This window comes from Haemaphysalis longicornis, unplaced genomic scaffold, assembly GCF_048455015.1.
Source record: "Haemaphysalis longicornis isolate Haplotype H1 unplaced genomic scaffold, Haemaphysalis longicornis Haplotype H1 scaffold_4, whole genome shotgun sequence".
NCBI classification, from domain to species: Eukaryota; Metazoa; Arthropoda; class Arachnida; order Ixodida; family Ixodidae; genus Haemaphysalis; species Haemaphysalis longicornis.
The window spans coordinates 10,421,858-10,449,369 of record NW_027526361.1 but is presented as its reverse complement, the minus strand read 5'-3'; the positions used below and the strand labels follow the sequence as shown (position 1 = coordinate 10,449,369).

The following is a 27,512-nucleotide window of genomic DNA, read 5'->3' as shown; positions in this document are numbered from 1 at the left end:
ACTTACGCTAAAAAATAAGGGAAGAAGGGAAGAAAAGAAGTGACAGGTTTGCTTTCGTATGAAGATCATGTGATTTCTCACTTGCGGCCGGCAGCAGAAGCAGCAAGGCGAGCAGCAGTTTGCGGTAGGTGTTTCCGTCACTGGTTTCTCTATTTTGTGTGCGTTTGGGACCCCTTGTTCACTTTTTATTACTGAATATTTCGCCTTTACAAAACGCCTTTTTTCAAATTTAGTCTGGGGAAGCCAGACTGCTTTTAAGCGCACCAGTTTTATAGCCCAGTATTAGGCGATTGATTGTCAACGTACGAGCCAATCTTTGTGCCGTTGCTTCACCTCTGGTGTTTCCGCAGTGCCTACTCCGTATGGCTTTCTAGGTAAAAAAAAAAACTGTTTCCTGCTACACAGGCTGCGTCACGTCGAAGCGAACCTGAATCCCGTGCTAATGCTCTCCCCTTATCTTGGGCAGTGCTGCTATGGCGGTGTTTAAAATGCGGTTTTCGGTCTGTTCCCCGCCCCCTTTCGCGCGAAAACCTTACGAAGAGTTCGCAGAAAATCTCCCTTGGCTTATTTGTCCACCTTTTTCACCGGTGGACGCTCCAATATCGACGATGCCGGTGCTGCGGACCGCGGACTCGCAGTCATGTGATGCGCGCCTCCGAAGTGGACCATGCAGCGGGAATGCGGCACATCATGTGCACGGCTTGCGCATGATCCTTCAATGGGGATTATTTCGCCGATAATTGTTTGTGGTAATCTGAAGGGCTCGTTTTACCGTTTCGCTTAGCTTGTAGTATCCCGCAGCAGCCTTCCCGATGACAGCTGCAAAGTCAAATTTTTTTGCAGCGATCGGCTGCTGACCTGAACAAGCTGAGATGGCGTTACCAAAGATCAAGAATGTTGAGAAGGAGTCAAGCTTGGGATATGTGTACGCCGTTTCCGGCCCCGGTGAGTAGCTTGTTATTGCCCAGAGATAAGCGCCGTTTTAACCAAGTGCTTACGACTTAGAAGCACTGTTGTGCGTTTCGGCACATGGTATATGCTTGCAAGCATTATAACTTAGTCCAGCGCTAATGTGACGGTATGCTCTCAGTCGTCACAGCGGAGCAGATGTCCGGAGCGGCCATGTACGAGCTTGTACGTGTGGGCCATGAGGAGCTTGTTGGTGAGATCATCAAGCTGGAAGGAGATATGGCCACTATCCAAGTCTATGAAGAAACCTGTATCCTTTTCTTTTGTCGTCAGAGGCTTTACAGAGCACACACATTTCTTTGTGCACTGTTCAGTGGACGTGGTTTGCCTGCATCCTGCTCACCGCTCACTACTGGGCATTTTTAACGTTTGAGGGTCGAATTTTTTTGGAAACTTTCCCAGATGGTCAAATTACTTTACGGTGATAAAGTACTGTAATAAACAAGCTAAGAGCAGCGCCAATGTAGATAGAAAGCAACTTCTGCAGCACCTGAAAGGGAGTGCCGATAATGACAAAAATCAAGTTTCGCACTCCTCCGTTGCGGTCATGCGGCGACACTAAAACCACGACGGAAAGGGCATTGACTCAGACCGCGGGACTCGCGAAAGATAGAGAGTTCTGTTTATCTCCACAAGAAGGTAGCACATTAAATTTCAAACGTTTCTTGTACAAGCACCTCTTATTGAGCGTGCATTGTCATTATGACGCAAAATTTCAAGCAGAGGGTCGAAACTGTACCGGTACAGTGAAGGCCTTGCGGGATGGAAAGCTGCTGCCGTACATAAACAGTAAAAACCCTCAAAGGGTTGAGAGTGAAACTAAAGTATGAAAACAAGCTTATCTATGTCTTTAGGCTACACTGCTGTAAATGCAAAATGTACCAGTCGCAGAAGCAGCAGTATTCAACCAACTCACAAAATGCTGAAGTGGAAAAATTGGGATCATCGTCACATATACTCTTCTTTTCTGTGGTTTACAACATCTCATCTTTCGATCACTTTTATGTAGCATAAAACAACGAAAGGGTGACTGTAAAAGCGCACCCCAAACGAACGGAATATTATTTAGCTGAAACGAAAGCCCCTTAAGTCAATGTCAGTTTTTAAATGCTTAAATGTGATCGACGGAGCTTATCTATGGATTTTTATGTAAGAACAAAATGGCAAGTTAGGGACGCATGTTGGAACTACTGCAGAGTGCAGTTTTTCTTCAAACGGCAAACCTAAGCTGTTGCCCGTGTGTTCGAGATTTCGGCGCACATTAAATATCCCCAGGTGGTCAAAATCAATCTGGGACCTTCCACTATGGCTCACCACATCCCCTGTGTAGCGTTGGCGCGTCAAACCCCACAATCAATCAAACTTAAGCTATTGAACAATCTAAATCGTCCTCCCGCTGCTACTAGCTTCAATTTTAGTATAATTCTTTCTCTTATTTCACAAGTACTGCTGAAAGCCTGTTTTAGGAAATTTGAATGCTATCACCTGTAGTGTTTCTTATGAGTCGAACCAAAATTTACCAGAGCAAAGTAGATAATACTAATTCAAAGTGGCGTGACAATTTCACCATATTTTTGCTTTTCTGGTGAAGAAATAGGAAATAATAACCTACTCTCTACTGAGTGAACACTGCTATAAAAACTTTCAATCACAAAAGTTGGACAACTTTGAGAGAACCACCGATTGCAGCATTTTGCATGAAAATGGCATTATGTACATTTTTCAGAGCTTTGAAGGAAGTGCACCAACTTCAAATGCCAAGTTTTTGAGGCACATCTTGCATGCTGTGCATGGCTGAACATTGTGGTGTTGACCGACGGCAAGATTGTTATCTGAAAAGGTGAATCTTGCAGCACAGGCAAAATATTCACTGTTTGCTCTGGAAGACAACAAAAGGCAAGCAATAAGGTGGGGCGACGGTGATGCTGTTTCGTGACCTAGCGTTCAGGGTGACCAGAGGCAGGCCTTGGCAGAGAAGCTGAATATGTCCGAGTTGACGTGTGTGTTGCCACTTTGAGCTTGCAGAGATGAAACACACATCACTGACCAAGGAAAGGAATACAAAATGAAAGTGCCCTTGCTCGCAAGGTCATTTTTTTTATTTCTTGACTTGTTCAGTGACCTGCGTTTCATCTTTTGCGTTATGCTACCCCTGATAGGTGGAGAGAGAGAGAGAGAAAAGACCTTTATTCGTATGACGTCCAACTATTGCCTTCAGAAAACAGTAGTAGTTGCCTTGACCGGCCAATGCGCCAGCCGGGGTGACGGTGGGGGACCCCGTGCTGCGGACGGGCAAGCCCCTCTCAGTGGAGCTGGGGCCGGGCATCATGAACAACATTTTCGACGGCATCCAGCGGCCCCTGCGAGAGATCAACCTGCTCTCCAAGAGCATCTACCTACCCAAGGGAGTCAGCACTCCGGCCCTCAAGCGCGACGTCAAGTGGGAGTTCAAGCCCACCAAGTTCAAGGTACCGGGGGCCCTTGGTCTAACCTGCGCGTTTGTTTTGTACCAATCTCTGAGTGAGGCCCCAAATTGTTTTAAAAGGAGCAGCAGTATGAAAAGCTGTTTGGTTTTTATTATTTTTATTATTTATTAATTATTATTATTTATTATTTATTAATTTTTATTTTTTTTTTTTTGCATAAAACTTTGCAGTGTCTTCTCAGCAAAAAAATTTCGGATAAGAAGCAACTTTTTTTTTTTTTTTTTTTTTTACTGTTACCTTTAAAGTTAACGAGATCTGAACTGGTCTTCCGTAGTGCATCACAGAGGTAGGTAAACGAAGCCGACTGTTCGACATGCAGAGGGGCATGTCGCCAAATGAGGCAGATAACTCCTTTTCCGGTTGCATAGCATATCTGCAACCATTGCTGAAAACAGCTTGTTCAAGTGGAAGTGAAGCAGAGGGCTGAGCCCTTCAGGCTATTTCTTCTGAGCCAGGTCAGTGAAACACTTACTGACCAGGTGCACTTTCTTTCATCGGCCCTGGCTAGCAAATATGTGCTGCTTTTTGGCGCCTTGCGGGGTGTTTGCATGTTTTTCGCTGGATGACTGACCCTGCTGATTGCCCAGTTGAGAGCATTGCTGAAGCATTGGGCTCCTCCGTGGCTTCTCCTCATCCCCTGGCAGGTTGGGAGCCACGTGACCGGTGGAGACATCTACGGCATCGTGCAGGAGAACACTCTCATCCAGCACAAGATAATGCTGCCCCCGAAGGCCAAGGGCACCATCACCTACATTGCAGAGCCCGGAAACTACACTGTAGTGGCAAGTACCTCTGCACACGGTGCTCGCTATCCTCCATTGCAATGCAACTCCTGGCTGCCAGTTGCCGGCTGTCAGGATTGGTGGGACACTGCCATGGAGACAAACTGACCAGACGTTAGGTGCCCGTTCGGATAGGGCTGTGGTGTTCAGCTGCTGTTCACAGGGCCTGCAGTTCTTTTGTTGGTTGTGGCAGCCGTATTTGTCTGTGACTGACTATAGTGCTGTGCAGTCCAGTTGGGTTAAAGTGTTGGCTCCAAGGTATAGACGTGAATGCACGAATTTAAGTGTTAGATAGACGTGAATGCACAAATTTAAATGTTAGTTTTGCACAGTCTATACATTTACAAAGTGCATTTACAAAGTATGATGACCACATTTCATTTCTCTTTCTGTCAATTCAGTGTATTGTCACTTTATGCATCCAGATCTCTTGTCATGAGCCATGGCTTGTCTGCTTTGTTTTGTGTGGCATGCCCAGCATAGTTACATTTATCTCTTCTGAAACCAAAGCAAGCATTGGTTATAGTAATCCATTTCCGCTTTGCTGCTACGATTCTTGGTTGCTGTGCAGTTTGACTGGGAACAGTTTCCGGAACAAGGACTGTGCCATAACATGAATACCCACCGCCTGTACAGTGTCATTACATTCACTGTTTATCTGTGGACATCGGTCTCTGGGCTTTTTTACTGTATGCTGGTTTACCTTTAACTTGGAGTACAGGAAACAAAATGATTGTGGAATTCTTTGCCGACATAATACTCATGTCAGTACTCCTGCATTTGTTTGGTTCTGGCCTGACTTTGCAACCATTCAGTGGGAACATAGAAACCCCAACTAGAGTTTATTGCTGTGGTGCTTCATTGGAGTTGAATCTCAAGGTCCATGTGTTGCACCCATGCGTAACATCTCAGGAAATCTGAATGCTTAGATGGCAGGTGCTATGACCCAATTTCATTAAGCTGCATCGACTAGGCCAAGTTGTTGGTGTAAATGTATGACTACTTTGCATTCAGATAAAACATTGTGCTTTTTTAACGGGAATTTTTGTATTGCTTCTTGCTTAATAGGCACTTTGAGCATAACAATTTAAAGCTGTGCAGTTTGTGTTGGCACTCGCGAGGTAACGGACAATAAATTGTCTGCATTCGTGCAGTCTTTTTGTTATTAGTTTCAATTTCAATGAGGTCTTAACTTCAGAAAAGATGTCAGGGGCTGAAGTAGCGCTGATGAGAAAAAGGTTTTGTGTTACGGTGCTAATGTCAAAATAGAAGCGCAGTTGAATCTATAGTTTAAGTCATGAGGGTGGTAGGGAATGTGCCATGCATAAATGTCTAAGAGTAGAGGGAGTGTGTTATGCTATCACTGGGCTGCGAAAAAGAAAGAAAGAAATTTGGTTGAAGGCATTTTTCTTAACCCTTAAAGAAAATTTGATTGGAAAAGTTTGAAATGCCTGCTTTAGGCTCAAGTGGTCAAACTTTGTGATGCAGGACAAGGTCTTGGAGACGGAGTTTGATGGTGAGAAGAACAGCTACACCATGATGCAAGTGTGGCCAGTGCGCACAATGCGTCCCGTGACTGAGAAGCTGGCGGCCAACCATCCACTGCTGACTGGACAGCGAGTTCTGGACACCCTGTTTCCGTAAGAGCCTCGGCCTGACCAGTTTCTTTCTCTGTGGCCAGTGCTTGAACACCTAAATACGTGAGCTTACCATTAACGGGCATTCATTGACACTTTTCACTGTCCTTCCAATATGCTTGCTTGGTTGTGTACTTACAACATCACTTTCCATAGTGTGAGCTCGCACTTTTCATTCCAAGTGTAACCACGCTTTCTCTACACATGGAAAAACCCCAACAGCGCTAATCATACAGGATTGAGGAATAGAAACACGTAGAACACAAACGGGCGCTCGTGTGTTCTATCGTTCTACTGTTCTACAGTGTGTTCGCCCATTTGTTTTCTATGTGTTTCTATTCCTCGGTCCTGTTTCGTTCATGCTGTTGGTTTTTTTTATGAACATGAACCAACTAACTCACACCAAAGTCCTGCTTCTCTACACATTTTGGACACTTTGTTCTACTACTTACACCGCCTGGTACGGCTGCCGTTCTCTTTAGGTGCGTCCAAGGTGGCACAACTGCCATTCCTGGCGCCTTTGGTTGTGGGAAAACATGCATATCTCAGGCCCTCTCCAAGTATTCCAACAGCAACGTCATTGTCTACGTTGGCTGTGGAGAGCGTGGCAATGAAATGTCTGAAGTACTCCGGGACTTCCCTGAGGTAAGCTTCACTGGCCTCCCATCTGTCGCTCTGCTCAGTGGGGCTTGTGCGAATGTCATTTGCTTAGGAGGAGACTAGGCTTATTTACTGTGTTGTGGGCCTCATTTAAAGGGGCATTTTGCCAGTGAAGGCAGGGCTGTTGGGGTGTATCTGCCGACACTTCGGAAACAAGGAAACGTGCTGCTAGCCAGAATTGGAAACCAGGCCGGCGAACTGCAAAAATGTCTAATTGCCAACTTGTCCTCCCAAAGGGCTGCTAATGTGAGCGCAGAATCTGTGGATGTTGGAGCACTCAGGGTGTCTAGCGACCGGGAAAACCGGGAAAAGTCAGAGAATTTTGCGCCACCGGGAAAAGTCAGGAAATTGTCAGGGAATTTTTCAATCAAGTAGTACCAGTCAGGGAAAACCACTTTGGGGCCTGCCCACAGTTTCAGAATGGGGAAACCAGTGTTGGGGGCCCCCAAGAAGTTACCGAACGCAACACGTTCGCGCGCGACGAAAGCGTGAACCGCATGAAACGTTTTCTGGTTTTTCTGCAAGCGAAAACGCGCCGCGCACGCCTGCGCACTGACGCCGCCGCGAAAACCCCCCGCACGGTGCGTGCCGAGCGGCAGGCGCAGGCAACATGGTGGCTGCACCGGCCGCGGAGTAGTGCGGTAGCTCCAACGACCGCTTCTACCCGCTCTTTAAAACGCTACTCAAGGCACAAACGCACTTGCTTGTGCAGGAAAGGAGCCACCGCAGGCACGAAATCGTCAACGCGGCGGTGAAAATACTGCGCACGAATCGCGTGCAGAAACTCGTCATGCGGTTCACGCCATAGAGTTAAGGTTCACGCAGCTCACAGCTGGCTTCGGTTGCTGGTTGCACTTGCGCAGAGGGGCGATGTAGGTGGTGCCCAAATCGCACGCACAACGCGCTTTTTTTTTTTTTTAGCGAATTTTAAAAGTCAGCGCTTTTTGGGAGCTAATCTTGAAAGAACTTCTTGCGTATGACATCAGGAGCCAGAATTACCTAATCAAAAAAGAACATGACATGGTTTAGCGTGCACCGCGTGGGGCGTTTTCTGCTCGCGAAAATGCGCCGCGCACGTCACAGACGCTCTGACGCTGCCGCGGAACCAGGCGGAACCGCCTGCACGCTGCGCGCGGTGCTGCCGGCAGCGGAAACATGACGGCGGCTTCGACCGCGAAATGGTGATGGGAGCTGGAGCGACCGCTTCTAACCGCTCTCTAAAATGCCACACTAGGCACGGACGAAGTTGCTTGTGAGGTAAAGGAGCTTATAATGTGGGCGAAAATGGTACTATGAAACATCATCCGCGCCGCTAGTGAAAGCGCCCATGCAATACCTGCCGGGGTGGTAAGCCTAAACATCTGTGGCGGGGCTATCTGGCTGTCTCGAGAGCTTCGAAACTGACGCCATGAGGCGTGCGGCTCTCCATTGGCGCAAGTCGGCATGCTCCTCCCACTGCCTCGCGCGACGCGCGTCATTTTCTGAGCGAGGCAGAAGCTGTCGCACGCGCGAATCGTTGACGCAGGCGTTAAAAAATCGCACGCACGACGCCGATGCGCCCGAATCGCGTGCAAAAACGCACCATGCGGTTCACGATGCATGTCGAGCCAGGACAATAAAAAAAGCAAAAGGTGCTCGCTGAAGCATAACTTGAAGCTTCTATACCGCAAGATGAAATAAACTCTCTGAAGCCGTAACAGAAGGCAAGCAAACCTCAAACTGAACAAACTGAATTTAATCAAAGTGCATTTTGAGAATTAGGGCACTTGCAACAAATGTGTTTTTCCTTATGATAGAATGTGTTTTGTATATGCTTTTTATATGCTTCACCGACCATTTCCACAGAATTGCGCCTGTTGTATAGGTCAGGGAATTTCGTTTAAAATGGTCATGGAAAACATGAAAAAGTCAGGGAAATTGAATTAGGAAATTAGCTAGACACCTTGAGCTGCACACCTCAGACAGTTGCATGATTGTTGCATGACGGCTGGTGCTACATTGAGTGGAATTTCATGTACATTTGAAATGGGCAGTGTGTATCTGATTCCACACAGAATGCACTGCGCTGATTCTGAATTCGGAAACCTTCATGTGCACATGTCCAGAATATTGTAGCAGAAATATGCTTTGTGTGGTAGGTTTAAAGCAGAATGTGTTGATACAAGTTTACTAACTGGAATTTCTTGTTGTTAATCACGAAGTAATTACAGTGTAGACTGCTTATAATGTATGCCGCGGGAGCCGCAAAAGTCTGCGCTAAGTGGTACCACACCATAAACAAAACATGCGCGAACCCAACCACATAGCAACTTACCTTTCAATCATTCCTTGCTTATTATCAGTCGAACAAAGGCCTCTTAAGAACAGGGGCACAATCTTTATTTCGCCTTTTTTTTTTTTTCCCACATCAGCCGCTGCTGCAGGCTCTTACAAGCTGCTGCATGGTATTACAAGCCGTGAGCGCGGCTTTAACTCCCTTTGTGTTTCTGTTTTGAGGGAGCATGGCTGCCTTTCATGGTGTGTATGAATGGATGCCCTGAGACAATGAAATAAGTACGTCAGCGGGATTTCTTTTCCACCCACTTTGCCTTCACGAAGCCGAAGGCGGTTGCTTGTCAGCACAACGTACTGGTAGTGGAAACCTCCGGCGTCCGGCTCGCTATCTCCAAATGTTCTAAAAGGAAAGGCGCAGTTGCTTATCTGCACAAATTCTAATAGAAACAACTTGCCACGCATGTGAGGGAAGAGGGCTTGCTATTTTCCGAGGCTTGTCAAGCAAGGACATTTGGGATTATCATGCGAGTGCGAACAGAACACGCAAACTAAAGGGTGCGTATTTTTTTTCTTTACCGTGTCTCAGAGGAGAGAAAAGAGCGCCCGCTGTGTCAGATGGCTGAATGTCTTTTTTTCTTCTTTCTCGCAACCCTAAAACGATGTGTCAGCTGCGCCGGTCAATCAGAGGACCCGCCAAAAAAACTGCACTATAAACGGTATTGTGCTTAAGCCAACCATGTCTTAAGTGGTACGCTTATGTTCCATGGGAGGCAAAACGGCAAGCACGCCTCAACCACAGTATAGTTAAGTGTTTTAGATATGTTGATGATTTCATTGTTTGTGGATCTGGATAGCCATCAGGATAGACGGGGTGTGATTGACAGTGTTTTAACTCTTTCGCTATTGTGCCTATTAAAATCGATCAATTTGATCGATACTTTTGGGAGCGCCTTTTCATAGCGTTCCAGGCGTTTTTCGAACAAGTAAAGCTGTTCGGAGTTAGATCAGAAAATGGCCTTTCAAAATCAGTTTTGTTTTCACTTTTGCAACGGAAACGTGATTTTTGACACGCTTTTGAATCACCTGGGTGTGGAAAAGGGGCGTGGTCATCGCGTGTCACGGCTACCAACGAAGAATACGTGCAACTTGTAATTACCCTGCACCAGCGCTTGTTTTTTGCTATCAGGGCGTGAATGGGGAACTAGCAAATGATTTTCAATCATCAGGTTCGCGCTCTGACAGTAATAATCCCAGAAATCGGCTGAAAATGTCAAGCAGTGCCTGGTTGCAAAGCTACTTTATGATTTTAGGCAGTTTTATTGCCTTTGCGCACGTTGTTCTAAGTACTGTGGTAGTTGTACTTACCCCAGGACCATTCGCAAACAGTTTACAACAGTTTCGGTTTCGTTTCTGCATCGCGAAATTCATATTTAGCGCTACTACGCAGTTACCCAACTTCAAGGCTACCTGCCATGGCGCCTGAAGCGTCCGTGACTGATCCTCGAACAAAGCACGGCGCTCCTGATTTCCCCCCACCCTAAGCCGATTTATGTGATAAGAACTTCAGATGCAAGTCAAAAGGTCACACCCAGTCGCCAGATATCTGTTCCGCCGAGGACAGCGCTTCAAACCGGCCTTACACTGCCAGCTGTTCGTCTTCCCGTATCGTTTCCATGCGAGGGTATATCCGGGTGTCTAATGTTGCTACTTAGTTGAACTGTCTATTCGGACGGAGTCTCTGATAAGTTTTTGTACTGTTTTATTTGAAAAATGTTAGGTGGCGCTGCAATAGAGGAGGCTCGTTGTGCTGATCTTTTTTAGCGCGCAACTGCTACTCGGCCAAAGATCGCAGGGCACGATTCTAGCTCATCGTACCTCATTTTTGCGAGCAAGGCTACAATTGCGAGTAAGAAGATGATAATAAAGCTCAGCTTTATGTTTTGAGAGATAACTGACCATGAACGACAACAAGCATCAGCCACGGCGTTCCGTTTTCAACTTCATGCACATTTTTTTCCGCATCGCGTGCTTGTCCCAAATATTGTGCTCGCTGTAAATGCAAAGTCAGCCATTGACAAGATGTTTTTACGTTATGTGGGGGCAAATTGGTGCCTCTGATAATGACAAACCGCCAGATTTATTCCAGGAAACCACCCGAAATAGCACATTTTGAATTGGAGGTTGGGCTTCACCACATGACACGAGCACCGTGCATGCTAACATTTTTTTTTTTTACATCTGACAAACTGTTCTGCGCAAGTCGACATTTTTTCTAGGGCGTGTTTTCAAAATGTTTTCCTACAAAATTTATATTCTAATTTTTTTCTACTACCAGTGGTTTGGTATACACAACTCCTTTTCTATAATTTTTTTTCCACAACTTGACAAAAATTTGGTTTTGATATTTTTTTTTACAACTATGAGATATAAAAACCTTTAAAAAACGGGTATTATTGGAAATTCCGTTAAATAATCTGCATTTTGTGCTCCTGCAATTAGTGCCTAATAAATTTTTTAGCAGGAAAAAAAATGTTTTCTTGGACCCCCAAAAATTAGTCAATTTTCCGGCGGTAGCGAAAGAGTTAAATGTTTTTAAGACGTGTTCAAAGGGATTGAAGTTCGCTTTTGAGGAGCCTGATAACGGAGCCATTCAGTTTCTGGGTGTGAAGCCTTGTTTTACCGAGGGGCATATATGCTGGACCTACCAACCATGCTCAAAAAAGCAGATTGCTTCGGCCCACTCCAAGGTGGTTAAGCGCGGCATAGTGGCGAACTGCCTGCGCGGTGCCCTCCAGAAGTCGTGCGATCACAAGGTAGCTAGTAGTGTGCAAGCTCAAGTGGCGCATCTGACGCATGTGGGCTTCCCTTTGGAGTTGGTGGCTTCGGTCGCAGAAAGCCTCATCAAGAAGGTTAAAGCCGGTAAGGGCTCTCCAAGGGAAGAAGACGCCAACCGGGACAGGTTGCGACGCGTAACCGTGCCATACGTGCATCAGCTCACGCACCGCCTCAAAAAAGTGGACAAAAAATTCAGCGTGGGAGCTCTGGCCACCGCGCCTGGCAAGCTGATGCTGACGTGCCCTACCGTAAACGAGAAGCCACGCCAGGCTTGCACCAACAAACATGCCACCAGGTTTGTCACCTGCAAAGAAGGTGTCATCTACCGCATTCTGCTGTCCTGTGGCAAATGCTACGTGGGACGGACGGGGTGGTGTTTAAACAACAGGCTGAGAAGCACCGTGTAGCAGTTTCATCGCTTGCAGTGGGAGGCCATCTGGCCGATCATTGCAAGTGATGCCCTGGTTGTACGCCGGCGTTCGATAAAACACGTGTTTTAGGATCTGGACGTGACCAAACTAGTTGCGAGATTAACGAGGCATTTTATATCTACAGGGAAGGAGTTAATTATGTGAGCACCCCTTCAATCACTCTTACAGATAAGGAGGTAGGCTACCTACGAGGGTGCATGTGCGAGACATAGACTGGCGTGTGTGGGGTGGTGTGTAGGGTAAGGGCGTGGGGATATGTTATCTTTCTTTGTTTCACGAACGCTGAGTGAAATTTCAGTTGTAGTCTACTGAGTGTCCTGTGTACTTCTTCGTCTGCATCTCTTTTTCGCTAGTAAAATGCAGTCAGATAACCAAGTAGCCCAACTTTCTGCCTTGCTGGTTAGCTATTTCTTTGCATCCTAGGGCACCAATCCTGATTCTGAACTTATACCTTGACCTTAGTGTAGCTGTTGTTTTCTGCTGTTTCTGTTTTTTGCCAGCGAAGTCTGGTAGTGCGCTGCCAAAGCTTGCAGGCCCCTTTTGTGCTGGCAGGTGCAGCATCAGGTTCTCGCGCTAGATACGTAGCCTGTGACGTGGATCGGCAGGGCTGCCTTCTCATGTGCCACTCTCTCCACTTGCAGCTCAAGATAGAGAAGGACGGAAAGCAGGTGACCATCATGGACCGGACCACCCTGGTTGCCAACACGTCTAACATGCCTGTCGCTGCCCGTGAGGCGTCCATTTACACAGGTGAGGGGGAGAGGACGGGCCTGTGAGGCGCCTTCCTTTGGGTGACAAGGGACACACCTCGCGCCTGCCTGCTGACCGGATGGCTTGTAAATATGTGGCACGAGGGTACGCATGGTAAACACAGTGAGCTCCTTCCTGAAGGCTGAAGTCGGAAGGTTGGAAGTTTGCTTGGCTAACGTAACGTTCCACATACAATAATACGTTACAATTTTCGCTGTTCAGGTGTTCTGCTCAAGGGGCTATTTGACTGTCAGTGATAAACGGGGAAGAGTAATTCATTGGGGGCACAGATTTTGGTAGCTGCTTGTAGGGCAAGTACAGGGCGTAGGTCTTTACAGGACAGCATTTATGAAAGGCGACACAAGATTCAAGACAGACAGTCGGTGTTGCAGCATTCAAATGGGAAATTTCGTTATAATTTGAGCTTCTAGCCTATTAAGGAATAGGGCCCGAGGCTACGGGGAAGCACTAAAGAATGCGTGACTGTCCAGAAGAGAATACCCCCCGCCCCATGGGGCCCTGAGCCGCGAAGAGGCGACGATTCTCAGACAACTACAGACGGCGTCGGTCACGTCGCCGGCGGCACTACACCGCATGTACCCAGAGGAGTACACAAGCAGCCTATGCGAGGTATGCAAAAAGGGGCCGGCCAACCGGTGGCACATCATGTGCGACTGCGCCGCCGACCCAGAAGGCGCCAGCTTCGAAGAGTATCCGGCACGGCTACAGCAAGCCATCGAATCGAGAGACAAGACGAAGTAAGAGTGGGCCATCCAGCAGGTCTTCACTGCACTTGAAAAGCACAGACTCCGTAAAGGGGCCTGCGCCTATTAAGGTAGTGGAGAAGATGCGACGACCGGCCGCGTCGGAACTAAGTCTGCATGCTTGAGCTGCAAAAATGGAGCTCATGTTAGCTGACACACATACTTGAGTAATTTCACTTCATGTGAGCCTAGTCTTGTGTTTTTGTTGCTTATCCATTTGTTTTAGATGCAAATTTAGCTTGCTTTCTGTGCTTGCTGTCTAATAAATAAAACATTCGGGGTGGGAGATGTCACTGATGTCAGGTTTAAGTGACGGCTGAAAAATGTCTGTTTTGAGCTGTAGCAGTTTGTGCGGCATTGTATTTACAGCAAATGAACCATAACTGTCTTTTACAGGTTTGGCTTGTCTGAGATCTTGTCTGAGATTGGTGAGAGTCTTGTGTGGTGCTCATTTTTCCTGGAGTAGGGCTGTTAAGTTGAAAGGAAGTTTTGCAGAAGTGTAGGGGTGGAGTGTGTGTGTTCTTGTAGTTGATGCAGTTGACCTCCCCCCGCAGGCATCACTCTTTCCGAGTACTTCCGGGACATGGGCAACCACGTGGCCATGATGGCTGACTCGACCTCGCGTTGGGCCGAGGCATTGAGAGAAATCTCTGGACGGTTGGCTGAAATGCCTGCAGGTCAGTTGATCACCCTGATTGCCAAACGACAGGCGTTTGGCGATGCATTTGAGGCATTCCAGTAGTAATAATGATGCAAGTAAAAAAAAAGAATTAAAAAGGAACAAAGCGGGGGACTGCATGGTGGGGCAGTCCCGAGACAGCTGACATAAACTTATTATGTGGCTTTTTTGTCTGCTCATGGAGGAGCTCATAACCACCACAGCAGAGCAGCTTTGTGCACACGTACTAGCACGCTGCTTCCAAATCTTCGTGCCTACGTGAGGCCTCATTTTGAGGAATTCAGCTGGACAGTCAAATGTGAGGGTTACAGTGCAATGCTGTTTTGTGTGAGAGGCTCTTTGTGTAGTTACTGGTTCACAGCTATGAAGTTTGTTGCTAACCCCTCATACATCCAACAATTTTTAATTTTTGCCAGCAATTTCTAATGCAGTGAGCCAATAGCTCATACCAACACTAATGGCACCCTGTTTCAAAAAATGTTTTTAAATATGGATGTCACTGCACATGAAGGTTTCGTGTTGACTAGGAATGAATCCAAGGGGATATCTGTCACTGATTACCAAATAAGCCTCTACTTCTAAAAATAAATTTGAATGTCCTGTTGTTTTTATAGCCTTCCTTGACTGGTTCTCTTGAATGTGTTTTTTGGGTGAGAATCCTGTCTGAGTTATTTATGCAAGCCATAAATATGTTTGTTTTCATGTCCAAAATCCCACAAGTTCTCGTCCAACTTCCCTCAATGTTGCTTGGGCTTGTTGGTTCCATGCGCAGGGCTTGCAGCTCACCAGCGGATGCTTCCACTCTTGCTTGTTCTCTGTGCCAAAAGAGGACTTCTAAGCTTGTTTTGCCCGCCAAAGCTTTGTGTGCTCTCTCGTAAGAAGAGTGCCTTGTGTGCCATTTTTTGTTCAGATTCTGGCTACCCGGCGTACTTGGCTGCTCGCTTGGCCTCCTTTTACGAACGAGCTGGCCGCGTCAAGTGCCTCGGAAACCCCGAGAGGGAAGGAAGTGTCACCATTGTTGGCGCGTGAGTATTTCTCTTACCACTGACCTTTCGTGCCTTGATGCATGGTGTCATGTTGTTCAGGGCTGAGGAATTCTGAAATGTCCTTTTTGTAAATTTTTAGGCTGGTGGGTTCAACCTCTGGAGAAGTTGTGTAAGGCATGCAGCCTGCATGCAGCGTGCAAAATGTTCAAGCACAAAAACCGGCACATGTGCAAGATTACTGAGGCGTTCTTTATCAGACGTTCACACACCCCTTGTATCAGTTGAGATTCGGTCGCCCTCGAGGGCGAACTTGTGTATCTTTTAAAGATAAATCGTTTCCAAAGCGAATTTGGAAAAAAAATTGTTTGTCTATACTCGGTGACAACTTAAGAACGGCACCGGAAGTTGCCGCTGTGCCTTATCACCGTAGCTGGATGTTTCTCCGCGCTGCGCAAGTAGGGCGTTACTGGGAATATTTCGAACATGGTGTGAGCCGTTCCCGTGATTTTTTGGACTTAATATGCTTATAAACGACTCCAGTGAAGACAAACAAATTGCGTGAGACAGGGCAGACGATATCACGCATTCATAGCAAAGCCCTTTCAAAACACGCGCGCACTGACGTCACGGGTCCGGCGCTTTGGCGGAGTGATACACTACATGAGGTGGTGCCGTTCTTGAGTTGTAACCGAGTATAGTACATGCACGGTATGGTCATTATGCGTATAAAATGCCAGTTTTTCTGCCTCATAAGTTTATTTGTAAGTCAGCGCAGTGTCCTGTGCCTCCTCCTCCAAAGCGATGTGCCCTGTAGTCCAGGTGTAGCTTCAGGGTATCTACGCCAAATGTGAATTTTTATATCCCCCTTCAACCCCGATCCACAACAGCCCAGGACCTCGTTTCTTCATTTTTGATATCCTTGAGGGTTTTTCATTTCACAGCAGCCCCCCAGGGGCAATTTAAGTGAAATAAAGACGTGCAACAACAACAACCTTCTCCCTCCTCAGGCACAAGTGCCATCCGTGAGACCATAGTTCTCTCCTTCCCTGTTGAGTGACTCATTGTGAAGTGTGAGAAATGGCCCACTCACTCATAAGACAGCCGAACATACAGTTGAGGAGATGTACAGGTAGCAGCTGAGCCAAAGTTCACTGTGAGCTTTGAGTTTTTTATCTGCCCATTGTTTTTTTCTTGGGACACCTCTGCCTGCCCGGCATTAAATTCTTTTTCGACCATTGAGCAGCAGGCTGTATTCTTGGCCAGGAAGTCTGTACTTAAAATGAGCCAGATTTTTTGTAGTTTAATGGACATGTTCGTCGTTCGCAAAGCCTTTGCCATATTTTCTCCTCCTCCTCCTCCTGTCCCTTGCAGCGTCTCGCCCCCTGGTGGTGACTTCTCGGACCCTGTGACGTCGGCCACCCTGGGCATTGTCCAGGTGTTCTGGGGCCTGGACAAGAAGCTGGCACAGCGCAAGCACTTCCCCTCGGTCAACTGGCTCATCTCGTACAGCAAGTACACCCGTGCGCTGGACGACTACTACGAGAAGAACTTCCCCGAATTCGTGCAGCTCCGCACAAAGGTGGGGCAGAGCGTTTCCCTTCTCCTTCCGTCCTTTCAACAACACTTGGGAGATGGAATGCAGTTCAGCTCGTGTTGAAGTGAGGAACTAACATTGGAAAGCCTAGCTCTGCAGAAAAAATACAGGGCATGGCTAAAAAAGACAAGGCTGAGAACAAATTGATGGTGCTATTGTGTTTATTCAGTCGTACCGTCAGTTTCCTTTTTATTCTCCCTAAGCATTTTTCACTTCTCTGCCCTCGCGTTGCTTCTGGGGTGACTATGAAATTAATCATTTTTAATTTTTTGTAAGGCCCACAATTTCATACTATTTTGGCAAGATTTTCACATTCTAAGCCACCAATCTATATCGAAGTCTACCAAAGTCAAAATGTTCTTTGCTATTGCGCCTTGTCACACAACGCAATCTTCTCTGAGCTTGTCAGTGGTTGTCAGTATGCCTGTGGTCTTTTATGATTCCGCAACTTCATACTGTTGTTTGTGCCAACGTGTGTACCCCGTAAAGTAGTGGTTTTTCGAAAAATGAGAAATTTGAAAAATGAGAAAAATGAAGGCTGCTGTGGACCTCTTCCAACATGGCATCCCGAGCTGGGAAAATGTTGAGGAGTTTTTGCTCATGTAACAGACGTGCTTGCTGGGGGTAAGCATGACACTAGTGCAATGGGAAGCAAGACCTTGCTCAGGAAATAAAAATTTCTCTGGGCTCTTCCAATGGATCTTGTCAGTGTACGCAAAGGTTCATGCAAAGGAATGGCTTTTCACCACAGCGCAGTCTTGTTTTGACGAAGGCTGATGGCAAACTTTCAAGGGAAGCTGTTTGAGTTTAGTTTCAGCGGTGTTGTGAGAGACTTGCACCGTTCACTGAATATGCCATTGGGGCACATTTTCAAGGAAGGCCAAACCCCTGGCTGCCTCGACGTGTCAATGGCCACGACTCTGTACAGAGCCGGCACACGTAAGGTTAGCATCAGAATTATGGCAATTATTAGGTGTGGCTGATGGTACTGCTAGTGTGCTTGGCGGATCATCACACCTTATGCTATCTTGTGGCACAGAATATTTTCAAAGGACTCTTTGAAGCGCAATGTGATAGTCTGCTGCTACAAAAAGGAGTAGGTGGACATTGTCTTTGTCTTTGGCTGGATCAGGACAGTGTGGTGCCGATAAACAAGGGCACTTCTCCAGTCTGTGTTGACGTTGGGGTTTACTTGTATCTCAGATGTGTGACACCTAAAACAAGGAAGCTGGCTCAAGTGAAGAACCACCTTGTGATCATTTCGGGAGGAATGCCCTCCTGCCTTTCAAAGAAAACAAGGAAAACAGCAGAGAGAAGTGCCAGCTTTAATGAGCCTTTGAGCTCTTGTGACATTTACTTTGTGCTTTACGTTCATGTAGTATTCCTTTATTGTAGCAATAATGTATAACAAATAGCTCCCTATTTCCTGTTTACTTATTTTGTTTGTGTAAGTTGTGAAAGCTCAAGAAGGTGGTATAAGCTGGATAGGCTGGCAGGGGATGTTTTGACAACAGCAGTAAAGAACGGGAAATGATAAATGAAGCTGATGGGATGAGTACTTGCATCCTCGTTGGTTTTCTGTTATTTTTTTTTTCTTTCCCAGAAGGTGATCTCTTCTCACCTTCACTCAAAGCCTTGTCTGACGTTCTTTTCTGGCAGTGTCAGCAAATCCTACAAGAGGAAGAGGACCTCTCTGAAATCGTGCAACTTGTCGGAAAGGTAATATTTTCTCTTTGTCTTTGTCATTGACCCCGGAATCGTAATGCACAGTAATGGCTCTTGAGCACACAGGCAAGATGTACCATATTTACTCGCGTAATGAACCCACTTTATGTAATGAATTCTCCCCCTACTTTTCTTCTTGGCAATTTACTTTTTTGTCACTTTGAATAAAAAAATGCAGCGGCAATATGTTTTTATCTCAGCATGGTTGCTGATGCCGTAGATGATCACAGTAACTCAATATCATGCTACAGTACGTGCAGAAATGCTAAAAACACATTCCAACAAAAAGAAATCTTAACAGTAGTCGGAGACATGAGAGTGGATGCCGTGGCTCACAATTTGAAAATTGCGCGCTTGCGGAGCGCCACCTGCTGAACACAAAACAAACATTCTTGCGCCATAAAAACGTTGCGGCGTGCAAACAAAGCACAAAATGTACTCCGCACTCCTTCCCTGCTCTTTGCTGTTCCAGCTGGTTCCAGTGGCGTGCGAACAAAGCACTACACATACTCCGCACTCTCTGCTTTTCTGCCACTTCACTATTACGCTCCGCGATTTCTTTTAACAACTTTATTGCATTAAATTTCAACTTCTAAAAATCTGTTGCAATCTTTTCTCGCGTAATGAACCCTCCCCCAAACTAATGCAAATTTTCTGGAAAAAAAAGGTAGGTTCATTACGCGAGTAAATACGGTACGCCGAGTGGTCCTTTCTCACGCTGATCGGGCTGGACGTTTCGTGTGCAGGCCTCGCTGGCGGAGACGGACAAGATAACTCTGGAAATTGCGCGGCTGCTGAAGGATGACTTTCTGCAGCAGAACAGCTACACGGCGTACGACCGCTTCTGCCCCTTCTACAAGTCGGTGGGCATGCTGCGCAACATGATTGGCCTGTACGACATGGCCAAGCACACGGTCGAGGCCACCGCCCAGAGCGACAACAAGGTCACCTGGGCCCTCATCCGCGAGGCCCTGGGCGACCTGCTCTACCAGCTCTCCAGCATGAAGTTCAAGGTGAACATTAGCAGGAACGGGAACGGGCTTTACTTAGGTTGGCAGCCTTCACAGCACGAGAGAAAAGCGTCCTCCATTAGTCAGAGGGCTTTGAGAAGTTCGAATTTTGGGTGTTTAACACTTCAGTGACCGCGGAAAAACGGGTTGTTTTTAGGTGCTCCAGGAAATATTTTTTTCTTGCTACAGAAAATTATTGATGCCGAAGTGTTAGATACGAAATTACAGAAAAATTATAGGTGTTTCTAACAGTAATAATTTTAAACAGATTTTTATAAATTTTATTTAAAAATTACCAAAACAAAAAAGTGACAAAGGAAATGATGAAAACATCAATGCCACTTTGCACAGGGTACACATAAAAAGAATTTGAAATATATTACAATTTGAACATAAGGCCCATATTTACAATACAATATACAATTTGAACGTAAGGCCCATATACTGCGAAATGAGCTTTGCAAGTGCAAAAGTAATTTACATACATACAGTTATATACACTAGTGCCTACCGGTTGTTTTTGGGTAATTCAAGAAATATTTTTCTTGCCACAGAAAATGATGGATGCTGAAGTGTAAGTTATGAAATGATAGAGGAAGAATGGGGCTTTCTAACAGTACTAATTTGAAACAACAGATGTATTACAAAGTTTATAAAAAAAAATCGTGAAAACAAAAAAGTAACAAAGAAAAAATGGATAACCTCAAGGCTACTTTGCACACGGTAGTCATAAAAACAATTTTAACTATACACCTTGAATATAAGACTCTTATAGAATAATACTGTAAAAGTGAGCTCTGTAAGTACAAAAGTTATTTACATACATACAGCGCTCCCACTCCTGTGACAGTTTGCGCAAAATGAGGTATCCTGCACCATCCTGATAAAAACCACGATTTCGCAAGCAAGTGCGCCAACAGTGTGCCAAAAGTTGTGTTGCGCAAATTGCGTGCGGCCTGTTACGAGTCCTACTTCACAGTGGTCTCTAGACATGTATAACTATTTTGACTTGTAAAACTCGAACTCCTGAGCACCCGTCATCGTGTTTGCCATGACCTACTGGTGCAGTTTGTGTGGCAGAAAAGCGAGCTTGGTTGACGCTGTCCCTGTGCTGCCGATACAGTGTTTTCGTCTAGCAAGTCATTGTAGCGCTGGTGCACCGGGGTTAAAACTTTTCTGCTTGCCGTAGTTTACAATGGTTTCTGCTATAAACAATAGTTTTAGGTGGTGTTTATTGCCGGCTATCTCTGCTCGGAGAGCCAGTGGGAGCGCCATTTCGCAGCATAAGTGACGCGCTCGGCTGCAAGCTCCCGCTTCGCTTGCCGGGCTCGCTAAGTGGACCGTCGCAAGTGGAGCGAATCGTGAAGAGTGGCCGGTGCCTCACATAAAAAATCTAGGGTGGAAATGTGCACGAGGACTGATAGCAAGCGCCTGCACCTAATAAAATGAAAAATGAAAACACGACGGCTTGCCTCAACAATTCATAAGCTGGGAAAGAGGCGTGAGAGACGCATTGTTTTCTGCTGCGCAGGTTTGTCGAAGCCTTTTAATAATCATTATCGTGTTGCATGTTGCCTTTTATCCACACCAGAAAGGAACTAAATACCTTGCAAATTATGTTTTGCTGCATTTTTGCTATTGGGTGGAGTATACTCAGGAAATTTAATTGCATCAAACTTGTGGCGACATCTAGCGGCTGTTTCCAAACACGTGGGAAAAAAAAAAATTCCATTGCTTGATTCCAGGGATGCCATGTTGGGCTATAAATAGCCAAATTGGGCTACTTACTCTTGTGGTTGGCGGGAAGTTTTTGTGATTGGCTATATGGCTATTTTTGGGCTTAGTGGGAGAGCAGATTGTGAAAAGCTATTTTTAATGCATGTTCGAGCCTGCCAACGAGGAAGCGTTTTTGGAGACTTTCAAAAAGTCTTTCCCTAGCAAGGACAAGAAGACCATTATTCTTCTGCAGTGCCGTTCATTTGTGATGCACCTTGAAGCGCCTTCCATCCGATCTGACACTGCTAGGCGAGCTCCTCGTCAATTACTGGACGATACTGGTCAATTTTTAGTGTTGAGAAATGGCTTCGACACACTTAGCAGTTGATGTTTAGTTGCTCCAAGGTGCTCCAAAACTGGCATTTAGGTGCTCTAAATTGCTCCAAAATTAATAATTTGGTGATACAAAAATTGCTCCAAATCACGATTCATCAGTGCCACCACTGTATACAATTATATAAGCAGTAGTGCCTATTGGTTGTTTTTGGGTAGTCCAGGAATTTTTTTCTTGCCACAGAAAATGATGGATGCTGAAGTGTAAGTTATGAAATGATAGAGGAAGAATGGGGCTTTCCAGCAGTAAAAATTTCAAGCAACAGATGCATTAGGAATTTTATTTAAAAATGTGATAACGGAAAAAGTAACAAAGAAAAAAAATTGATAACCTCAGTGCTAACCTCAGTGTTGACATAAAAACAATTTGAAATATACACTTTGAACATAAACGATTATAGAATAATGCTGCAAATATGAGTGATGTAAGTATAAAAGTTATTTAAGTACAAAAATATAAATGTAAACACGAACAGCCACGCTGGTCCAGAGCGCTATGCCAAAGTCAACTTCGGGCCGTCTTCGTGGAGCAAACTCGACTCTCTGTGCAGCCAGCACCAAGTGGTCTGGCCCGAAGAAAGTTGACACCCTGCAGATAAGAGCTGTGACCTTTAGAGCAGGGCCGTATTGTAAAGGGACCGGAGAAGAAAGCGAAACTCACCAGAGCACAACTGGAGATGGCCCGGGTTGACTTGATGCACTTTCGCTGTCCATACGGTAGTCTGATGAATTGAAGTAGTCTTCAGTGTCTGTGCTGCTACCATCACGCACAGATTCAAGCTCAGATACATCGGAATTTGTCAAAGTTCGCCGTTCGCGCCAAGCCTCGGCGACGCCATAACTGAAACCACGTGAGCTCGTCTCCCCGCTGGCGAAGGACATTTAAAAATACACTCGCAACAGAAAAACGAAACTCGAAAGCGAAACTGATGAAATTTTTCCTCCTTTACCATTGGGATGGCATTAGAGGTCCAGAAGTGCTGGGAGAGCGCCAAAATGTGTATTTGTATTCATCGATGACATACTATCGATGCGGACAGGCGGGGTCACAAAAGCGTTAATGCGCCAAAGCTACACCTGGGCTCTGAGGGACGCCGTAGTGGAGGGCCCAAGTCTCATGGAGGGCGTTTCCCACTTTTCACCTTTATCAGAAAGGCAGCCACCGTGGCCGGGATTGAATTTGCATCCTTGGGCTCAGCAGCACAATGCCCTGGTCACTGAGCCGCCACACCAGGTCATGAGAGGAAATTGATCAGTGCCTATGGATTTTTAGTGGATGGCTACAGTCTCAATGTACCGTATTTACTTGCGTAATGAACCCACCCACCCTTCTATTCTTTAGAATTCACTGTTGTGTTACCTTGCATAAAAAATGCATCGCAAATAGAAAATGTACTGTTCAATATATCTTGCATGATTTCTGAAGCCGTCGACGATTGCAGTAACTGAATATCGTGCCACTGTACAGGCATGAAACACTAAATAAGCATTTTAACAACGCGAGCACATGAATGCTGTGGCTCACGACTTAAAAATTGAGAACTCGTGGAGCGCCATCTGTCAAACACGAAACAAAACTTCTTGTGTATTGCGCCACAGAAGCGCGGCCACATGTGAACAAACAACAAATGTGCTCCACGGTCCACATTTCTTCCTTGCTTTGTGCTGATCTGCGACTCTACATTTTCTTCACGTTTTTGTGCTCCGGCCTTTTTTTGTGCTCCTGGTGCGCAGGGTATGTCGGGCCAATACGCGAGCTGTTTTAAACTGAAGGTGGTAGAGCATGCATTGAAGCATGGGAACCGCGCAACTGGGCACCACTTCAGTGTTTACCCAGTGTGTGTGTTCCCTACTGGCGGAAACAAGAGGAGGAGCTTCGGGCGATGAACAGGGATTCCCATGCGTTTCGTGGGACTAAAGAAGGGAAATTTCCCGGTGTAGAAAAAGAGGTTTTGGACTGCATAGAGACACCCCAAAGTGAAGGCTGTCCCATGTTGCTTGAGTTGCTGCTGACCAGTGTGCGGGCCACTGTCACAAGTCACAGCATTCCTGCTTCCACTTTCAAAGCGAGCAGTGGTTGCACAATGTGGTTCAAGTGCTGAAACGGACTATGCCACTGAAGGTGTACGACGTTGTGTCAGCAGTTGCTGGCGGACTGAGGACAGGGTGCGTGATTTTCATCGCTTCAGCATTCGGATTCGGGGTGAAAAGCAGTTTCTTCTCTCCCTGATTGGCAACACTGACCAGACGGCCATGAACTTTGATATGCCTAGAACATGGAGGAAGAAAAATGTTAGGAGGGAGCATGACGTCAGGCGGCCCAGCTTCGGCAAGCCAACCTCCTCTGAAGCCGCTTTCTCCTCTCCTCGGGCTCCTCCCGTGCAATGCATTATGGAAAATCCACCACGCTCAAACCCGCGGTAGCATTTAGTGGCTCCGGCTGGCCGCCGCTGCTGAAATTTAAGCATTTGGTCTGCAAAATTGTCGTGAAAGGTTGCACTGGCGAAAAATTATGCTGTACAGGAACTCTCTCTTTAAGAGTGGAAAAAAAGGGAGAAGTTCTTCACTTTACACAGCTGGTTGTTAGATATATTCAGACGTTAAAGGGGCCCTGCAGCACTTACCATCGACTACTAGGAATGTATTTTGGGGTAAAGTCTATTGTCCCAGGAATCTCCTCCCGCAAGAATTATGAAAATCCGTTCACTATCATCAAAACTACGCGCGATGAGAAATCGCGCATAATCGTTCCCTCTCAACTCCACCGCGGACAACACGACGAAAGCTGCGCACTCTCTTCCAGAGAGGGGGGCGGCTCGCGGCGTTCTCTTCTGTGGCCTTCGATATATCACAGGCTGGGTAGTTTTCTCCTTTTCTCTGCAACGTGGAGGGGTATATTTCCGGTCTGGTGCCACAAAAAAGCAGGCATGGCTGCCTGCTTGCAAGTGTGCGCTCGGGCTGGTAGGGCGTTTTTGAAGCAATAAACGTTGTGGTCGAGTGGTCTGGTTGAAAGGGAAGTATTGAGCTCATCACTCAAACTCCGTGCGCACTCAAAGCAAAAACGGCAAAACTGTGCGTACAGGTTCACACATAGTAGAGGCTCGTACAGAGCGCCGCCGATGGCGGCTCGTCACAGGAAATGCGAGAAATAAGCCGCGAAGTTGACCAACGACAGCGAATTGGACAGCCATGGCCTCAGTGACGTCACACCAGGCCATGCCAGGTGTGAATAATGAGAACTGAAGAGAGCGCGGTTGGTTTTTCCGCGTCTTTCGTAGCAATTTGCGTGCTCACTGCTTCACGTGCACGTGTAATATTTGGCTCAGGTATTCCTGGCAGTGTAAGCTAAATGTTGCGCAGGTTTACTTGGGCTGCTCAAAGAGTGTTGCAGGGTCCCTTTAAATGCTGCTTTCTGGCCTGTAGTGGTAATGTGACAAAAATGAGTTATATTTGAAATGCCTTCATTGCCATTCTTGGTTGAGGAAACATACTGGTGGGTTTCAGCTAATGCAATCCTTTTGATTTATTGATATGAGGAAACAAATGGTTAGGTAATAAAATGTTATTAAAACAGCAGTTTCCAAAAATGTCTCAATGGCAAATATAGTAGTGCAATGAGAGGCAGTTGACTGGTGGGCTGTTTTTCATTTGTTTTCATCACTGCCACAACACACCGTTTTAATGAAAAACTGGCCAGGTGGCAGTTTAGCTAAATTCTTAGGGGCTGTAGTTCGGTCAGTGGTGACAAAACCCTCAACCAGCTTGCTCCTTAGTTGGGAGGTTCATTCTTCGAAATTCACGTGCCCAACTCTCAAGGAAAGGTCGGCTGTCATTCTTTCTTATTTACTACCTCTGAAAGTAAGGTATTGAGGAGTTATAATGCACGTAATGTGTTTGCACATCTCCTGTCGGAGCACTTGCTTTTGCAGTGTACAGATTGTTGCTGGCACAGCCACAGTTAAGAACCTGCTTTAACCCAGCAGGCTTTCCTGCGGTCCGTCTCACTGCTGCAGTGTGAATGTTTCAGCTAGATGCACAGCAAGCACAGGAAGGCAAGGCTAAGGGGCGTCTCGTGAAGCTCCTTGTAACCGGAGTAGCTTGGAGCGAGTTTGCAGTGTGGGGGGCCTAAAGCAGGGCCTTTCTAACGATTGCAGGATCCCGTCAAGGACGGCGAGAAGAAGATCAAGCACGACTTTGAGGAGCTGTATGAGAACATCCAGCAGGCGTTCCGCAACCTGGAAGACTGAAGGGGAGTGCGTCCCTTGCAAGCACTGCCGAGGAGCCAAAGAACTGTGACGGTCACTTGGCCCTGTCATGCTGCGGGTGTTTCTTCAACCTCATTCCAAGTAGGCTCGTACTTTAACTGCATCCGTACTGCAGTGGAAGCAGTTCCGTGTGTTGTTAGGTGTTAGCTCCTGCGCCCTTGCAGAGTGGAGAAAGCTGTATGTAAACGGAATTTTTTTTTCTGTCGCCTTTTTTTTACTGTTCCAGCCCAGTGCTCAGTCCTGTGTACATATTTTTCCTGTTTTTGCTTTTCTGTGTTTCTGAATGTAAAAAAAGGCATTTTTGCCTGCTGTTGTCATGTCATTTTCGTGCCTCGTTACCAGTGAAAAAATTTCTTTGGAGTGTAAATGAGGTTTTGACTGATTTTTTTCAGAGCCTGTGTTATATAACTGGAGCATCGCAAATAAAGTTAGTGTCGATGGTGCAAAATCTTCACCATTCTTTCCTGGGTGGAAAAAAAAAATTTTTGCTAGTGCCTGCTGCATTCTTTGCAACAGTTTAGTTGGTGGGGCATTGGGCAAATGTGTTTTCATTCATTTGGGTAGTGAATATAAATATTTTCTTTACTTTGATGCAGAAGTGGCACTCCAATAGATTTGTCTTTGAAATCCTGGATGCCTTGTGCTGTTGCAATGAATGACCCAGGCATTTCCTTTGCATATAGAAAAGTAACAATACAGAGAGCACTGCTTCATTTTGTGCTGTGATGGAAGTGCAGACGCTTTGCTATGCAAACATTCAGACTGAACGGCACATTGAGCAGGGGCGTTTCTTGTGTGTTTCTTGTGACTGTGTTTGCTAGTGTCATAACAGGCAATTTATGGTACCTGTTGTAAAGGTGGGGTGTGTTAGAACAATTCACCCTGCAGTCACGCTTCCCACGGGTCTTGTAAACATGGGACCAGTGTTTGCACATACACACACACTAAAAAAGTATGATGACAACTTTGCTGTAGAATGGCCTTTGCTATTAAAAACGGTAAGTGGACATATTCTTCACTAAAGAGAGCCACGCATTGTGTTCCGTGAATTAAAATGGCTCAGGTTTAGCTATTCTAAACCTAGTTATGACGAACAAAAGCAAATGCTGTGCACAGTGTTTCACGGAAGTTTGCCTTTGCTCGAGGTTTTGCAGCTTGCTATCTAGCTATATCTGCTTGATGTTTGAATTCATCGTTTCACTTACAGTGATAGGCGCACACACAGTGCAGCTGGTGTGATATCAGTGGCGAGACCAGGAAGCCTGTGCCATCAAAGCAGCCTGCAAAGCACTGCATTCATGTGCGTGCAGTGCTTCTCTAGTTTTCATTCCTGAAAACCCAGTCAGCACATTTTTTCATAGATCAGTCGTTAAACCCTCCCCTAGTCACGGGGTTCACTTGAGCTGAACTGCACGCATAGACAGGCGAGCTGCCACTGAGCAATAAAGCGCAGGCGATGCGGCCGTTTCACCCTCTCCCGGTACTGCAGTGGCGAAGCTCTGATCAAGCAAAGCGGTAAAGGCTCGGCATCAATGCCAGCGGCTAAAGGTCATTGC

The 27,512-nt window shown here is 46.2% G+C and overlaps 1 protein-coding gene across 3 annotated transcripts; it reads left to right on the top strand.

Moving 5' to 3' along the window:
* Nucleotides 1-21: 21 nt before the first annotated feature.
* LOC144178230 (V-type proton ATPase catalytic subunit A-like) lies at nucleotides 22-26,404 on the top strand. Of its 3 annotated transcripts, none has more exons than XM_077705926.1 (14): nucleotides 22-124; nucleotides 844-945; nucleotides 1,091-1,219; nucleotides 3,226-3,437; nucleotides 4,100-4,237; nucleotides 5,726-5,877; nucleotides 6,357-6,519; nucleotides 12,716-12,824; nucleotides 14,143-14,265; nucleotides 15,178-15,292; nucleotides 16,625-16,832; nucleotides 18,507-18,566; nucleotides 19,319-19,585; nucleotides 25,846-26,404. In XM_077705926.1, the coding sequence occupies exons 2-14, from the start codon at nucleotides 873-875 to the stop codon at nucleotides 25,936-25,938; spliced, it is 1,842 nt and encodes a 613-aa protein (XP_077562052.1). In that variant the 5' UTR covers nucleotides 22-124; nucleotides 844-872; the 3' UTR covers nucleotides 25,939-26,404. The 3 variants fall into 3 exon arrangements, with proteins under 3 accessions (XP_077562052.1, XP_077562054.1, XP_077562053.1); XM_077705928.1 differs by lacking the exon at nucleotides 22-124 and adding an exon at nucleotides 136-158; XM_077705927.1 differs by lacking the exon at nucleotides 22-124 and adding an exon at nucleotides 193-374.
* The last annotated feature ends 1,108 nt before the right edge of the window (nucleotides 26,405-27,512 follow it).